Source organism: Grampus griseus, assembly GCF_964374135.1.
Source record: "Grampus griseus genome assembly, chromosome: 6".
Taxonomy (NCBI): domain Eukaryota; kingdom Metazoa; phylum Chordata; class Mammalia; order Artiodactyla; family Delphinidae; genus Grampus; species Grampus griseus.
The window spans coordinates 74930818-74949133 of NC_139000.1; the positions used below are offsets into that span (position 1 = coordinate 74930818).

The 18316-nt window shown below is 44.5% G+C and overlaps 2 protein-coding genes across 2 annotated transcripts in view; one reads left to right on the plus strand and one right to left on the minus strand.

The window, feature by feature from the left end:
* The window catches only part of MOB3B (MOB kinase activator 3B), a 209376-nt gene extending 191292 nt beyond the window's left edge, over positions 1-18084 (minus strand). Inside the window, exon 1 of the mRNA XM_082656522.1 lies at positions 17946-18084. The gene's annotated coding sequence lies outside the window, so the exon portion shown is untranslated. The remainder of the gene's footprint in view (positions 1-17945) is intronic.
* Positions 12650-13273, plus strand: IFNK (interferon kappa; the record flags this gene model as incomplete). The annotated part of the gene is made up of 1 exon (XM_082657457.1): positions 12650-13273. The coding sequence occupies one exon, from the start codon at positions 12650-12652 to the stop codon at positions 13271-13273; it is 624 nt and encodes a 207-aa protein (XP_082513583.1).
* Positions 18085-18316: the final 232 nt, after the last annotated feature.

Sequence of the window (18316 nt, forward strand, 5' to 3'; positions counted from 1 at the left end):
CCTGTGTTTCATGGAAGTATAGTCTGTATCAGAGCATCAGTATGGACTGGCATTTCTGACAATTAGACATTTCTGAGACTTTTTAGAAAAACCAAATTGGAGAGAATTGGAGTTGTTAGCTACAGGCTTTCATCTATATTTAGTAAATAACAGATTAGAATCTCTTCCTTAACTTCAGAATTGTATGATTATATTGATTATATTCCATTATGATTTGACTCTAGATAGTAATCCATGATTTAAATTGATCATGAAACACATGATTTTATCTAAAAATGTTAAAACGTACAGGGATATGTATTTGTTTTGTGTATCAAGGGACACTCAGAAACTTAAGCCTCAAGCTAAACCTGCGAAATTCAAGCTTCAATCCCAACCCAGGTCTAATTAAGTAAATTATTTATTTTGTTGTCTGAAGTATAAGGGACTTACCCTAGTTTAAGGCCATCCAGTTAAAGATGTAATGCCAAATGAGATTACTTACTGGTTATCAAAAACCTACCGGTATTATTTCAGTAAAGACCTTATAATGGCGTTTCTGGAAAACGGCCTTTGGTGATCACAGATGTTAGCCTGGACCCAGATACCTCATAAGCAGCTTCTCTCAGATCATCTTTTCTCTCCATCTCCACTGCTTCTACCTTTATTCGGCCACCACAACTCTCACCCAGCCTGCTAAAATATCTACTCTCCACCCGGGTTCCCTGCTTCCATTCTTGCCCCTTCTCCAAACTGCTCCCAACAAGGAGGCCCCAGAGTGATCTCTTTAAAGCACAAGTCATATGACACCACTCTCTTGCTTAAAATTCTTTCATGTGTCTTCACTAGTCTTAGAATAAAATTGGAACTCCATCATGGCCTGCCATGTCCTACCCAATCCCAACATATCCTAGGACCAACCTCCCCACTCCCTTCACTCCAACACAACCAGTCTCCTCTGTGCTCCTTGAATATCCCAAGCTCTTTCCCATGAGAGCTTTTGAACCTCCTGTTCTCACTGCCTGAAATGCTCTCCCCTCCAGCTCCTTACATTGCTGACTTTTCCTCACCCTTCAAGTCTCAATTCAGTCATCACCTCCCCAGTTACCCTCTTACCCTGTTTATTTCCTTCATAACACTTAGAACACCCTGAAATTTTATTCTTTATTGTCTGAAAATCTGGACACTCTATGAGGACACGAACCGCTTCACCTTTTTCTTTTTTACTATCTTGTTTCAGTCATCATATCCTCAAAGATGAATAGATGGATGGGTGGATGAATGGATGGCTGGATGAAATTATAGGCAATAGATAATTACAGCATGCTTTGTCCCATGGACCATTCATGAGAAACTGTTTTATCACATTTGGCAATGAGCGTTACTGCACTCTCCCAATGGGGATGGGTATAGGGCAATGCCAATTTCTGCTCTCTTAACGGCATCACTCCTGGAAATACAAAGTTTTAGCTCTGAGACCACCCATATGTGAGTTCTTTCCTTAAATAAAAAATGCTTGAGTTTGCAAAATTAATAGTCCCAAGAGGATGTCTTAACGTTTAATTATCTATAATATTTGGGGACACAAGGCTGTCTTCACTTTGAATTTTAAGCTATCCAACTTACGAGGAAGCTCTTTCAGGAGAGAAAAAAGTCCCCGCAATGCAGAGTAAAACCACAGGCTGCTTGCTTGGATTCCCACATCCAGAACGAGCTCCCTTAGAGGAGTGCAGCAAATCAAGCCCACGACCATGTGGAAGCCCAGCGCACACTTCACCTTTGTTTATGGCACTGGGTCAATCTGACAAAATAGTTGTTTTCCCAGTTCTGACTAAATGGAGGAGAGTCAGGCCTGGAAATAGTTTTCCCCAAAGTTCCTCTGTACATATAATAGGAAATGCAGGATTGGATCTGGGCAGGGACTCTGGAAATGTCAGGGCAGTCTCTCCACACTGAATGCCCTGAGAATGCCAACATGTGTGACTATCCTTTTCCGTCCTTTGAGCCCTGATGAAGAAACACTGTCCCAATCCAGAACTAATGAACTCCTTCTGCAGCTCAACATGAGAAAACTCAACAAGCCCCTGCAGAAAGCCTGCAAGAACTGTGGCCTGGCAATGTGACATCTGCCTACACGGAGGGAGGTTACAAGACTCAGCCCTGCAATACACGTGGTTGTGATGGTGGTGATGGTCACTCCCGTAAGGAAGTTGCTGGGGTCTTTGCCCAGGATGTCCCACAGCACTCTCTTCCAGAAGGCCTGCAGGACAACTTCCCCCCAGGACTCAGTATCAAGAAAAGCTTTGCTTCTACTGAGGATTTAGCTTTGTTTCTAGTTTGTTTTATCTTTTGGATACTGTGGTTACTTTAACAGGTCTTCTTTCCCCTTTGCTTCTAGAAAGCCCAGGGACAGATTTGCAACTCTGCCATAATGACACTAGACAAGCATGCTTATGTTCAGACTGTACCCCTGATTTCATCCTGTTTTCTTGCTCTTGTTTTCTCTCAACTCTAATTTCTTTAACCATTTTTCTTTTTTTTTTTTTTTTGCTGTACGCGGGCCTCTCACTGTTGTGACCTCTCCCGTTGCGGAGCACAGGCTCCGGACGCGCAGGCTCAGCGGCCATGGCTCACGGGCCCAGCCGCTCCGTGGCATGTGGGATCTTCCCAGACCGGGGCACGAACCCGCATCCCCTGCATCGGCAGGCGGACTCTCAACCACTGCGCCACCAGGGAAGCCCTAACCATTTTTATTCTCTTGTATTATATATATTTATAAGCTGCTTCAAATCCTTGCGGGAATGAAATACATACAGACGGTGGATTTTACACCAAAACTTTTACAACCCTAGACCTCGTAAAAATACAGTGTGGCCTCAGACAGACCTGGGTTTGAAACCTAATTCTGTGGATTTCTAGATATGTGATCTCAGGCAAGTCATCTAATGCTTCCAAGCTTCCATTTCCTCCTCTTTAAAATAAGGGTAATAATACCTACATTGTGTAGTGGCTATGAGAATTAAAGGTAATTTATATAAAGAGTTGGTACTTAGTAACTGCTACATAAATAGTTTCCTTTATTATTGTTAATAACTATGCAGACTGTTACCGAAGAATACCTAAAGGCAACGTCTGGAAGACATAGGGACAGACAAAAACATGGTGCATGTCATGGGACTACGGAGGCAGAGACTGGAGTGATGCTTCTCCAAGACATGGAATACCAAGGATTTACAGCAACAACCAGAAGCTAGAAGAAGCAGGGAAAGATGTGTCCCTAGAATGTTTGGAGGGAACCCGGCCCTGATGACACTTTGATCTTGGACTTCTAGACTCCAGAACTATTAGAGAATAAATTTCTGTTGTTGTAAGCACATTGTTGTTTTGTTTGTTTGTTTTGGGGGTTTTTTTGGCCACGCCACGCAGCACGTGGGATCTTAGTTCCCTGACCAGGGATCCAACCTGTGCTCCTTGCAGTGGAAGTGTGGAGTCTTAACCACTGGGCTGCCAGGGAAATCCCAGCCACGTTGTTCCTGGAAATTTACTACAGCAGTCCTAGGGAACGAATACATTCTCCAACTCCTGTAGCCCCAAATGGCAGAAGTGGAATAACCAAGCCAACTTTCAATGCAGTTGACATCTGCCGAGAACTTACAGATACACACCTGGCATGTTCCATGGGGGCACATGCTAGAAAAGAACAAAGGAGGGAAAGCGGGAGGGAGAGGCTCTGATTTCAGGCTTAAATGAATCAATTCCCCTCTCTGAGCTTCAAGTATCTCATCTATAAGATGGGGTTAGGTCTAGATTAATGATGGCAAATAGAGTTGAGTTGAGAATGGCTGTCTTAGAGAGCCATTATGAGGAATTATCTAGGTAGAGAGGCAGATAAAGAGTCAAAATACTCCATCCTCATTCTCCTCATGCCTCTGTGACCATCCTCTTCAGTTTCTCCTTCCACTGCCCACTCTTTAAATGCAGGCTATGCTTAGGGTTCTGAAACTGGCTCACACTTCTTTTTGCACTCTACATGTCCTCTTTAGACAGACAGACCCATTGATTCATATGGTCTTAATTATCACCCACAGCTTCTAGTGATACTTTCAAATCTCTCTCTCCCACCTGGATCAGTCTCCAGCCCTCATCCAGACCCATATATCCAACTGCCGAATGGACATCTCCACTTGGCTATCCCATAGACAACACAAAGTAACCCATCTGTAACAGAACCCACCAGTCGTTGCCCCGCAAGCCTGCTCTTTCTCCCATATGCTACCTCTTAGTTGGTGGTACCACTGTATACCTAGCTAAAAAAATGGGGCTTCACCCTGGTCTATTTCCTCTTTCTCCCCCTCCCACTCCAAATCAGTCACCAAGACCTGCCAATCTTACCTCCTAGATAATTCTCTTCCTCTCCATACCAACTATCACCATGCTAATTCAAACTCCCACCAGCTTTTGCCCTTCAAGACTCAGCTCAGAACAACAAGGTCCTACTGTACAGCACAGGGAACTATATTCAATATCCTATTATAAACCATAATGGAAAAGAATATGAAAATGAATGCCTATATATATGTATAATTGAAGCACTTTGCTGTACAGTAGAAATTAACACAACATTGTAAATCAACTACAGTTCAATAAAATAAGTTTTAAAAAAGACTCAGCTCAGATATCACTGCCTCCAGGAATCTCTGCAAGGACAGGGACTATATATGTCTTTTCTACTCCTGTACTCCTGGAATTTAGCATTGTCTTTACACTCTAGGCAACAGATAATGATGATGATAACGATGCTAACTATCATATTGACCGCTTACTATGTACCAGGCACTGTTATTAGCAATTTACATCTCCACAACCACCCTTTGGGGTAGGTACCCTTATTATCCCTATTTACATATGAAGTTCAGGAAGTTTAAATGACTTGCTCAAAGTTACACAGTTCTACCAAGAGGTAGAGTTATTGAGCCGATCTCATACAGTATACTCATAAGATGAAATAGTGACACACATACTTAATTGTTCAATAAATATTTATTAAGCATATGCTATGTGCTAAGCACTGGAGATATGATGGAAAACAAAGAAAATAAGTAAATGAGTCCAGAAATAAATTTCAGACATGGGGGAAACCTCTCAGGAAACCCATTCCAGGTTTCTCTAGGGCAACCACTTTAGTCCTGAACTGACCTAGGAATCTGGGAAGCCTAACAGTCTTTATTTGCAGAATTGTAAGTAACTTTGTAGAAATATTAGGGGTGTCAGACAACTCAGGGTTTCCTCCTTCGCTAACTAATACCTCCCTCACAGAGCCAAAAAGCCCTTGTGAAGTACCAGAAAGAGCTTGAGTTATAGCATCCTTGTCTGATTTCAAATCAGAGAAAGCCTCCAGAATCCCCTTTCTTATGGCTGCCGGAGGGCATCTCCTCTCAGTGGAAGCAGAGCGAAGGGAGCTCTCTGCTTACTGATGAAAGACTTGCAGTGACGGCCTTGAGGCCAGAGGACCTGGGTCTCAGCCTGACTTTGCCCCCAAGTATCACTCTGACCTTGGGCAAGTCACTTTACCCCTCTGACCTCAAGAGTCTATCTCTCAGTGTCCTTCCAACCCTACATTCTATGATATAGAGTCTGCACTTCACAGGCTACCTAGGGGCAAGGGTGTTGTCAGGAAGAAAAGAGGCCCCTCCCCACTGCCCATAGCTCTAGTAGATTATTCCAGACACTATCCTCAAACCCAGGCATTGCTCAGACCAAAAAAAAAAACCCTAAAATTTGGGGCATGTGAATCTTCTGTCAGTCAAAGAAAAGCCCACTCGGGACTTCCCTGGTGGCGCAGTGGATAAGACTCCGCACTCCCAATGCAGGGCCTGGGTTCGATCCCTGTTCAGGGAACTAGATCCCACGTGCATGCCGCAACTAAGGAGCCCACATGCTGCAACTAAGGAGCCCACCTGCTGCAACCAAGCCCCAGCGCAACCAAATAAATAATAAAAATTAAAAAAAGAAAAAGAAAAGCCCACTTAAATTTTTCCATAATAATACCTTTCTTTGCTCTTCATAAATGTCAGGAAACCTTATGACCACATTCAAACTGATAGTTATTAAAAGAAGCCACAGTCCTCATCTCTGCCACGGCAATTCCTTTCAAAATATTTATCCAAGGGCTTCCCTGGTGGCGCAGTGGTTGAGAGTCCGCCTGCCGATACAGGGGACATGGGTTCGTGCCCCGGTCCGGGAGGATCCCACATGCCGCGGAGCGGCTGCGCCCATGAGCCATGGCCGCTGAGCCTCCACGTCCGGAGCCTGTGCTCCGCAACGGGAGACGCCACAACAGTGAGAGGCCCGTGTGACGCAAAAAAAAAAAAAAAAAAAAAAGAAAAAAAAAATTTATCCAAGACAGGAGGACATCTCTGTCCATCACTCACTCCACTCTTGTTTTTCCAGACTACAGGCGCACTCAGATATGGTCTGGGAAGAAATCCACATCTACTCAGTGGGTAAAGGGGAGCGTTATTCTGGTAGGTGACCTCTCTCATCTGAAATGCTTACCACCATCTCAGAAGTGAAAGCCCCATTAGGGTTCAAACGGACCAAGAGAAACAACAGTGGAATAGGATTCAGATGGAAGCCGTTCTGATAAACCCCAAACTGAGGGTAGGTTTTACTGATGGTGCATATGTATTCACTTACACACTTATTCCACCACGTTAAATCTCTATTTATCTGGGGTCATTTTCTGAAAGCTAAAATTATTCCTGTGTAGGAAGTTACTATGTGCATAATCTGAAGCTGGGCTATAAAAGCGAAGCAGGGGTAAGTCTGTCCACTGAGCCTTCAAAAGGGTGATACAAAATGACAGTTACCAGGAGCAATTAATACAGAGAAGGGGCAATATTCAGAGGAGCGGGGGAAGGGATGATTTTGGAAGCGCTCAGTTCTTTCAGCACAGGTTAATACCCGAACTTGAGAACCATAAAAAACAAATCACACGGCCTTCTTTTATTCAACAAACATTTGATGTCTTTATGTAAGAGGTGCCAAGTATACAAAACTGAGTAAGACACACGTCTTGTCTGGAGGGGAGGATGTATGAGTTAACCAATCAACACAGACCTGGGACTTCCCTGGAGGTCCAGTGGGTAAGACTCCACGCTCCCACTGCAGCGGGCGCAGGTTCGATCCCTGGTCGGCGAACTATATTCCACACGCGTGCGATCACCAAGAAGTCCGCATGCCGCAACTAAACATGCCGCAACAAAGATGCCACGTGCCGCAACTAAGACCCAGCACAGTCAAAATAAATACATATTTTTAAAAGAACAACTAGAACTACGTGATACCACCAGAGTAGAGGTACGATGGTGCTCATGACCTAACCAGCCTCGGGGAATCCCAAAGACAAAAGCAATGGAAGTAGGAGGGGACACTGAACGAATGCTTGAGCTGCCATCTACCATTCTGTGAACTTCTCAAGTTTCCCCAGCACCTGAATTTGTCCTCCCCGTATCTCTACACCAGAAGAACTAAACCACCAAATAACTTCCCTGTCACTGAGACATGGCTTCATTATCTTCCCTTGATCATCCAACAAATAACTATTGAGCACCTACTATGTGCAGGGTGTTGTGAAAGGCACCTGGATCTGTCTGATCCAGGTCTGATGAGCCATTTATACTGGGCTTCACATTCGCAAAGGGTTTATAACATAGATTTTTCAAATGATATCCAAATGATATCATATATACAGTCACAGGAATACACTTCCAGGCTTGAACTTCAAAGCATATCACAATTTTTATAATCCTGTTTCAGCAATTTTTAAAAAATACATACAAGTCCCCCTACTCCCATGCCACGTATCACCCATGGAAGTGGTCCAGACGTCTCTGCATCTCTGTGAGCCCTGTGGGCATTCAAGAACGAGCAGCAAACAAGCCAGTTGTTGGACATGCGCTCACGGAAATTAGTGTTTAGTGGGGAGACAGATATCAAGTAAGGACATACCAAACTGATAACTGTTGTTACCGCAGGGGAGGAGAGAGGCATGACAGGAGGCAGAGCTGGCAAGCAAAGCTTTCACTTTATCTGAAATGTTTAAATTTTTACTATATGGACACATATCCACGTATTACTTGTGTAGTCACTATAAATTTCTATATCAGGTACGTCATTAAAAGAAGAACAACCAAGTAAAGGGACTAGAGGACCAGGGGAGAGGGGACCCCAATATGGGAGGCAGTGGGAATAAGTGAAACACCCAGTTATTAGAGCTTCAGAGTTGGTCTGGGCTAAAAGAGCTGCACATGACTTTGTGGTGACCGCTGTCTGCACGCCATATGGAAAGCACTGACAGGTATGGACACAAGGCTTCCCATCTCTGAGCTCCTTCCCGGGCTCAATCATCTTCTGACCCCACAAACAGAATGACTGACTTTCATGCCCTGAGTCACATGGATGACCCACATGTTACTCTCACCCTGGTTCAAAACTTGCCTTTTCCCGGAGAGCTATCAATCTTAACCATACGATGCCAAATGCCTGTGAGCTGAGTCACGGCTATCTTGTCTAGACTGAAATGTCTCATCTCCATTTTGTCAAACAAGTTGCGTCTTGCCCATTACTGTTAACCATGTCATCCACATGTCAAATTCACACAGTTCCATTGACAACAGGGCAGCCCCTGCCAATCAGCGTTCCCCCTGAGGAAAGTGTGACCACATAGAAATGATCGAGAGAAATGAGAGCAGGTACCATGTTAGCATGTGAAAATATAGCCCACAGTTTCAGACAGGGCAGCTGTGACAGACAAATTCTGGAATAAAAACGATTCCTTACACTGCCATTCTTTTCACCTTTCTAATTATATTTTGAGATAGAGTCAGATGGCATGGCTTTTACAGAACAGAGGCATGACCAATACTGATCATGCAATAATGCTTCTGATCACAACAATTATGTGAGAGAGTACGTGTGTGTGCTATTCTGTCTCAGTGTGGCAGGTACCCTCTTCGGACTGTGCACAGTTGTTAGGGATGTGTGCACAAGTAAAACCAGCACAGAGAAACGCAATCGAATGCCCCCCTGCATAAGGTGGACAGCTAGCAGAGGAAAAGCTTCCTGCAGAGGCCTTCATGTCTGAGTTCTGCTCTAAGAGGTCAATGGGAGCCGGCATGGTGGACAGGATTGCCAGATAAAATACGGGATGCCCCATTAAATTGGAATTTTAGATTAAAAAATTAATGATATTTAGTAAAGGTGCATTCCAAATATTGCATGGGTCTTCCATATTGTTGTCTGCTAAATCAAGCAATTCTAATGGTGGAAGAGGGGACAACAGGCATGTCCATCATCTTTCCTTTTTCGTCATGAATATGGTACATGAGGAATGAGGGACACGCTATAGGGAGGACCTATGAATTTCTCCTGTACCTAAGACACTCAGAACATACCTACTTCTCCAACCGCGGACTCCTTGAGATCATGGACTATACCTTATCCCTCCTTCTTCAAGACCTAGCCCAGGGATTGGCATGCGGTAGACGCTAAAAATACAGTTTTGAATAAATGAGGATACAATGTGGAATGACAATAGAGGGAGGGAATATGGGGTGAGGGGAATAAGATGACAAAACTGTACATGGCAGAAAATCCAGGGACCTTCAAGACGGTTGACAACGGCCAAATCTCCAGCCACCTCCATCACCCACGGGCAGAACCTCTTAGCACAGAAGGTCAACTGAACAATCTCTTAGCTTGGTTAGTACGTTTGAACTGTCTCAGGCACGAACTATGCTAAGCACCCTGGGTGGGTGGAGGTGGGGGGCACACAAAACTGGGAGATCAACACTTACACAATTATTTACTTTACAAAGCCAGAATTAAGGAGGACGAAGTACCGTAGAAGCCCAAAGAGGAACAAGCAGTTCTGACTGCGACAATTCAAAAAGCTTTAGGTATAAGAAGTTAAGTGAGGTATGTAAGAAGGTCTGGCCCTCAGAAGAGATTTGCATTTTATAAACTCTGTGTGTGTACGTATGTGCAATAATAAATATATGTATTTTATATATATATATACATAAACCTATATTCTTTATAGGCAAAGTTGTAACAATACTACACTGAACTCCCACGTAGTCTATATTATTCATATCAACTGAATTAGAACTGAATCTCAGAGAAAATTCACATCTCCTTTTTAAAGTACCCTAGAACGGAAATGTTTACATAAATATAGTAGCATTGATCCTGCTGCAGACGTATAATATCTGTTTTTCAATATATTTTGTTGAAAAATAGTTTGCCTTATTAAATAAGAAATACTTGCTGCCTATAGAAAACTTTAAAAGTCTAGGTAAATAAAAATACAAAACTAAAAATCACCCATTACTTTTCTAGTCAGAGATAATGACTCAATATGTGTAGCATATATACTTCTAGATTTCTTCTGTACATATATGCATATGTTTATATTTAACAAATAAGACTATATACTACCACGTAAACTTGTTTTTAAGCTACCAAGTGTATCCATGCGAGTAACCAAATATATTCCCACAACATAATTTTTAATGCTTGCACAGATGTCTTCTACAGATGGTTTACTTAACCAAGTACCTACTGCTGAACATTTAAATTGTTTTCAGTTTTTTGCTGTGATGAACTTCCTGACAGCTAAGTCCTTAAAAGACATCCACCATTATTCCTTGGAGATAAACTCCTAGAGGGAGAATTGCTGAGTCAAAGATTATGTACGTTTTTAAGGCTTTTGATACACGGCACCACCTTGCTATCCAGGAAGTTTGTGTCAATTTATATTCCTGTGTAAAAGGGCCCATTCTCCTAATTATTTTTCTAAGTTAGTCATCCCACAAAATATCTCTGTGAAATCTGAATTTATACAGAGAGAACACATAGAGTAACATTATGTAGCAGGTTTTCTTCTCATAGTAAACCAGTCCAAAAAGCCAGGATTTTAAGAAGTCTCACTTGTCTACAATTAGCCTTTGGTGTAGCCAGCTAATTTAAACACAAACACTTTAAGCAATTTTGCAGTCCAAGTCTGCCATATTTATGGAACGGTGGTTGCTTACCATTCTAAAATGATTTTATTGAAAATTAATGCATTTCTTTTTTTAAGGTGGTAATTAAAGCTAACCTTATTTAATGACATCCCATTTCACATTCCTGGAGAAAGAAATTTTCTTTGGCCATAACCAGAAGAAGGTTATCTGGTCAAACAGGGTGAAAACCATAAGTGGTGGACAGCCATTATTACCACAGTAATACTGATCCAGGTGGGAATTAGCTTGGCTAAAATGGGTGATCACCTACTCATATACCTCCTCAAAAACAAACAGGAACAAACAAAAAAAAAAAACTTTCCAGCATGCAGAACCTCTAAACAAGAAGGAAAGACAGCTAAGTTAAAGTTTTAAAACACTGTCTAAACCATATCTAAAAGTTAAAAAAAAAAAGCATGATACTACAAGAGAGAAGTTAATGAGGCAGAAAAATATTCCCCAATATACAACCCTCTGGAGAACTTCTAAGAAAGAGATCAGATCATACAAAATGCTATGCAGGGGTGGTAAGCACTGGTTCAGGTTTAACTAAAGGAAAGGACAGTTGGAGAGTTTCAACATTTCCTAATGGCAACAGAAAACTAAGCTGGCCTAGTCTGTTCTGTGATAAGTGCCATGCTCAACGACCCACTCTGTTTTTCATCTTTTTTGAGGCCCAGAAAAGTCAAATAAAAAGAGAAAATATCCAAACATAGAAGTTTAATTTAAGGACTTCCCTGGTAGCGCAGGGGATAAGAATCCGCCTGCCAATGCAGGGGACAGGGGTTCGAGCTCTGGTCCGGAAAGATCCCACAGGCCACGGAGCAGCTAAGCCCATGCGCCACAACTACTGATCCTGCGCTCTAGAGCCTGCGAGCCACAACTACTGAGCCCATGTGCCGCAACTACTGAAGCCTGCACGTCTAGAGCCCATGCTCCGCAACAAGAGAAGCCACCGCAAGGAGAAGCCCAGGTACTGCAACGAAGATCCAATGTGGCCAAAAATAAAAATTAATTAATTAATTATTTTTTAAAAAGCTTAATTTATCAAGATTAGAAACAACCTAACCTATGTTATGTTCTAGTGGTCTTGCAATCAAATAATCATAGTTATTTTGTCAACGTCTATGATTAACTCAATGAGAGAAGATGTTCGGCTACAGGGTCAGGTAAAAATATTTCCTTGGAGGATTGCTCGCTCTTATGTAATAGTGTTAGGTAAGTAAGTGTATAGAGTCCCAGTTTTCAGTTCTTTCTGAAACAGTCTGCATCAGGCTGGTTCTGATGATTCTATAGTACTGGGATGGATCACCCAGGCACCTAAGATAACACAATGATAATGCTTTGCTCACTTCTCTGAAAGAAAAAAAAAAAAAAAAAGATTGCATTTCCAAAGTCAATGTAGTCACCCAAAGTCAAAAAAGCCTCAGAGGCAAAGGGGCTGAAACCCTGAGTACCATAAAATGACGAATGAGAAAACTCCTCCCCACTGAAGATACCCAGGTGTATAAAAGGCACACGAAGTAATACTTAAGACCTAAAACCTCACTCACTGTCAACCTTGAGTCTTGTGGATTTTTCAGCTAAGGGGGTGAGGAAAAACAATGAGCGCCGAGCCTGATGTGATTAGAAAGTGTATGTGGCCGGTGTGCCTCGTGGGTCTGTTTGTCACCGGCATCCTCTCTCTGGACTGTAACTTGCTGAATGTTCACCTGAGGAGAGTCACCTGGAAAAATCTGAGCCTTCTGAGAAGGATGAGCAAGTCATTTCCTATAGAGTGTCTAAGAGAAAGCAAAGCTTTTGAGTTGCCCCAAGAGATCCTCTCACACACCCAGCCTCTGACGAGGGACATTAAGGAAGCCTTCTATGAAATGTCCAGACAGGCCTTCCACATCTTCATTCAAGACACCTTCAAATCCACTTGGGAAGAGAAACACCTGAGACAAGTCCAAATCGGACTTGATCAACAGCTGCAATACCTGGAACAATGCTTGGAAGAAGAGGAGGAAAATGAAGACATGAGAGAGGTGGCAGAGGATGAGCGGACACAGTCAGGAACTCCAGTCCCCCAGCTGAGCAACCTAGAGCTGAGGAGGTATTTCAACAGGATAGACAGGTTCCTCAAAGATAAGAAATACAGTCACTGCGCCTGGGAGATCGTCCGAGTGGAAATCAGAAGATGCTTCTACTTCTTTAATAAATTCACAGCACTACTCAGGAGGAAATAAGGTATATTCTTAGAATTCAAATTCCATTTCTCTCCAAAATCTCCTTTTCCTTCTCTTCCTCCTTCATCCTCTGTTTAAGGATTACTGTGCTATGCCAAGGCTCCCCTCGGTTGGATTGGTGGTGGTTTAGGTAATGTTCACTGTTTCTGAAGTTTGGCAGAAAGAAAGTGATGCTAACCACCTCCTGGGTGACCAAGAGTCTTGTTAGGAAGTCCTGAAGACAGTTTTAAAGGAGGATTCCCCCTCCACCTTCTACTCCCTGTTCCTCTTTCCTTTTGCTCTTTCGTACTTGCTTTGCTCTGTCTCTCACCTTTGAACTCCACCAAAACAATGGCTAGAGGACACGGATCAGAGAATATTGAAAAATGGAACACCTCAATGACTTAATCCTCTTGCTGCCAAGGTTGTTTATTCTAGGAAAGTTCAGCACGTTAAAAGAGCTTATACACGCTCCCATAGAGTTAAAACCCTTCCTGTCTCCCTACTGTTAAAAAAAAAAAAAAAATTGAAATTGAAATTTCTGGCCCATTTGCTTCTCAACTTGGTTTAGTTAAAATGATACAAAGTTTGTGGCTTGGTATTTTATTATTTTAAGAGAGTGAAGATCCATGGTGATATTGGATGGTTGAATTAGATGCCTATGATTTAATGCAGAGAGCATTGTTCATTCCTAATGCATACAGTGTGATTTTTATATCTAAAGGCATGGAAAATGCTACAGAAAAGTTTAATATCTGCCTTTCATTGTTTTTTGTTTGTTTGTTTTCTGCCTGGAATGAAATGTCTACAGTCAGACTATGGAAGAATTTCAGATTGGATTTTCCCAATTAGAAAGCCACTTTCTATCTGTTAAATCAATTTAATAATACATGACACTTTAATAGACTTTACCTTTTTGAAAGTTATTTTGTACCTAGATTACCCAGATTGTTTACTTAAATTTTCTTGTGTGGTCCTTCATCTGTATTAATTCATCTTCTAGCTGAAATGAATCTTCTCTTCCTCTCTCTCCTCTACCCCATTTCAGAACCATCTATCTTCAAGCAAGAATTAACAGCGACTGTGGCTACCCAAATGCATCAAAGAGGGTGAAATGTACCCGGTTCAGCTCTTGGAAGGCTTCTCCTGGTATTACTTTAACAGCACGCTGCTAAACTGTTTAGATTCAAGATTCATCCAAGTACAGGGCTCCAACAATGTAGTCAAACTGAGAAAGTCTTATGATAAAATTGAGGCAAATTCAGTCCAAAAGTTAGAAGAAATGTTTAAAGGCACAAGAACTAGATACTGGTTATCAGTGGAAGGATCAGACAATAAAATGAGTTAGTATAATCCATTTAGAAAAAACAACTCATCAGTAGTAGTTCTAAATTTTAAAAAAGCATTACAAGCTATAAAGGAATTAGGGCATGCAAGCTACTGAGCAGAAAGTATACACTTAATATTTTCCATGAATTTCTCTAATAATGCCTTTGCATGGTCTCCCTTGTAACTCCACTGGGACCGTGTCAGTTACTTCAGCAAGTTATGGTTGCAGTCTTGCTAAATGCTTGCAATGCAAGAAGGAAGAGAATTGGCACTTCCAGTCAATAAAGATTGTCTGATTGTACTGGCAGAGGCAGGAGTCAGACAGGATGCTTTAATTACGAGCACCATTAGTCAGAAAAAGGAGAACACTCTCACTGAAAAATAGGTAAGGACACAAACTGGCACCATCACAAAGAAATACTAACAAGCGATATGAAAAAATGTTTAATCTCATTTATGATTAAATAAATTCAAAAGAAGACAATAAGATACTCCCCTCCCACCATTCTGGCAGAGATAAAAAAGAGTGATAATATAGACTATCAGTGGGGTATAGGGTATAGGGAAAAAAAAACTCCTGTGTATTGATGGGGAGAGGTTAAACTGGCAAAAGTTTCCTAATGGGACAATATGGCATCTTAAATATCCTTAAAAAGTACATTAATTCCTTAGACCTGGCTATCCTATCTCCAGAAATTTATTCCAAGGAAATACCTGGATAAGATTGTTTAATGGAGCCTTGTTTATAATATCCCTCCTTCCTCTGTTTTAATTTTCACCTCTCTGTATTTTCTGGTTTTTTCTACAATGCTGGGGAGGGTTTTCTTTTAATTCTAAAATTAAAGAAACTGTACAAGCTTATCTTTCACTGCAATTACCCTGTTTTCCTTACTGGAGTAGACTGGGACAGACACTGCCCTTTCACTTTGTTAATGACGCCCTTAGACACTTCTTGAGCAACTCAGGTCCTTCTTGTTTTTCTCCTGCTGCTGCTGCTGCTGCTAGTTTCAAAGGAATCCTTCCTTGGGGATCACTTTCATAATGAAATCTTTGTAAAGTGCATTCTGGTGCTTCAAAGATTTTGCTTGCTTTCTTTTGTTGGTCCCACTGGTAATATTCAGAAGTCACTGGAGAAAGTGCTCTATGTGTCCACTCTCCTGACTTAGTCTCCTTTTGTTCTTCTTTATTAAATGGAAGCTCAAAAGTTCTAAGTCCAGTACAGGGAAAACTTCTGGAACTGGGCAGAGGCCAGTGTGCAGTTTCTACTTAAAATGCTTGAGTGGGTACATCGGTCACGAGTGTTCAGATGGAAGCTTCCTCCCTCCCCTGTCTTGGGGCAGGGATCAAATGGTGGAGGATAAAAAAAGGGTGTAGTTGAGTCTCCTTGGAAGGGGACTGATGGGGTGTCAGTCAGACAGAAAAGGCTGACAACACCAGTATATGTAAGACTATGTGCAGGTATAGATTCCAACAGGTGTACAGACACAGTCTCCTCTCACAGTCTAACCGACTCTAGGGGCACCAGCTGGGGGCCCTGCCCTCTCAGAGTGGCTACTGTGCTTCGGCCCTAGCTCTTCCCCCACCCCGACCCCGACCCCGCCCCCGAGGTATAGTTGATTTACAATATTATATTAGTTTCAGGTGGTAAGTCCTAGTTCTTTAATAATCCACAGTCATTAAGAATAAGCACCATGTGTAAGCAAACAACTTGATAGGAAAGGCAGAGAAACAGGGCCACTATAATCTCACAGGCGCACTCACAGGAGAACTCTGTCTCCAGACACCGATTCACAAGGCCTGGGTATCGTGAACTCGGCCCTGGCAGCGTCTGCACTGGGTCCTCCGGGTCCGCTTTTCCTAAATGCCGAGAGGGGACCGGGACTTTACACTTGGAGCCCTGTGCGAAGACAGAACTCCAGGTTCATTCTGGAGGAAGCCACTTCACTCCTGTTTCTAGACAAAGTCTCGAGGCTTCCAAGGTTATTTGCATATCTCCATTCTCTTTAAGGCGACTCGCCTGCCCTTCAACCCTTGGAAACTCGCAGACCTCAGAGCCTTAAAGCTGTCTGCCTACCAGAAGTGCCCTGATCCCGTCCCGCCGCCTGGCAGCGGGCCGGCCACACGCCTTTAGACGGAGATCGGAATCCACTGGAACCCAGCAAAGGACACCCAGATTGGGGCGGAACCTCGCTTCCACTCTCTGCCGAAAGAGGCACCCATCCCGACCTGCGCTCTTCGGCGCGCTGGGGATAAGACCTGAGAAATGCGCCCAGGGCCACAGGCACCCGAGGAGGCGGGGAAGGAACAACTTTCCCTCCGCCCTCTAACCGCAAGGCCCGGGTGGGGCGGCCCCGCTGGGGTCGGGCTCCTCTCCTTCCCCAGGCGGGCTCCCGGGCGCGAGCTGGCCGGGTGGCTGGTGTGGAGGCGGGGGGAGGAGGACCCGAGGGGCTTCCTTGTCTCCCGAGCCCCGCCAGATGTGAGAAAGGCAAACAATAGGGGAAACGCGGAGAAACAAAAGGCTATTCGCCACGGTCTCAATCGGCTCTGTCGCGTGGTCCCTGCGGGGCGGACGTCTGGGAGGGGTCAGGAAGGTGGGTGAAGGGGGATCTTGAGGAGTTTGGGGTCTCTGGTACTTACTTGCCAGGCGCCGGGAGTCGGCCCTTTACCCTTCCAGGGGGGTCCAAAGGCAGGGAGGGGCAATTAAAGGAAAGTTGAAGGGTTTCCACCTTCCTCCTCAGTGCAGGGAAAGGGAGGGGCTGGGATTCCAGATATTTGACAGTTGTTGGCCCAGGGGTTCGGCAGGATTTGTACGTCCTTTTCACACCCTCTCCCTCCAAGAAGCAACCACAGTCCCCGGGGCGACCTCGCCGATGGAGCGGAGTCCCCCTTCGCAGACCCGAGCCGAGCCTCCTCCTTCAATATCAAGACGCCCTAAACGTGGTCCCCCTGCCCAGGCGCACTTTTGTAAAAGTTTGTCTTCCCGCCACCCACTGCCCCGCACGCACCCTGCAGTCATCTGCAACCCGGGATGGATTCGGGGACAGACTTGTACCCCGAAGAAGATCGATATTTTTGACAGATCTTTTAAAATCAAGGCCCCGGAGCCCGGGGTGGACTCTTGTTCACACCCGGGAAGGGCGCGGGAGGAGCCGGCCAGAAGCCAAGACGCGGGCAGGGGTCTGACGCGGATTCCAGCCCCGGAAGCCAGCGAAGGGCTGGCGGGGAAACGGGGTCCGCCGCCTCCCGCCCTCCTGTTGCACCCGCCCCCAGGTGCGCCCCGCACCTCTACCCTCCTCAGCGCGACCCGGCGCGAGCGGCCGCGGGCTGCGCCACCTCCCCTCGCTTGAAGCGAGCTCTCACTCACCGTGGGGTTTTTACCTTCTGCCCCGGGGCCCTGTCGGCTCCCCGCGCCGGGGCAGCTGCAGGCGGCGCGAGAGGAAGAGGATGAGCTCGGGGCAGGAGGGGCGACGCTCGCGAATCCAGCGAGAGGCTCCCGGGCCAGCGCGCGCGGTCTCAACGAGCGCGCGGGCGAGCGAGCGCGGGACTCCAGCTGCAGACGCCGCCGCTCCAAAGCAGCCCCCACCGGCACCCGGCGCGCGGCTACCATGCGGAGGCGCCTGCGGGGACCCCCTGGCGGTCGCCCGCGGAATGGCAGCTCCGTCGGAACGGGACGTTAGGTCGCCTTTGGGTCATCTTCCCTCCGGAAAGAGGTGGGGAATGGACAGTCTGAGCAGG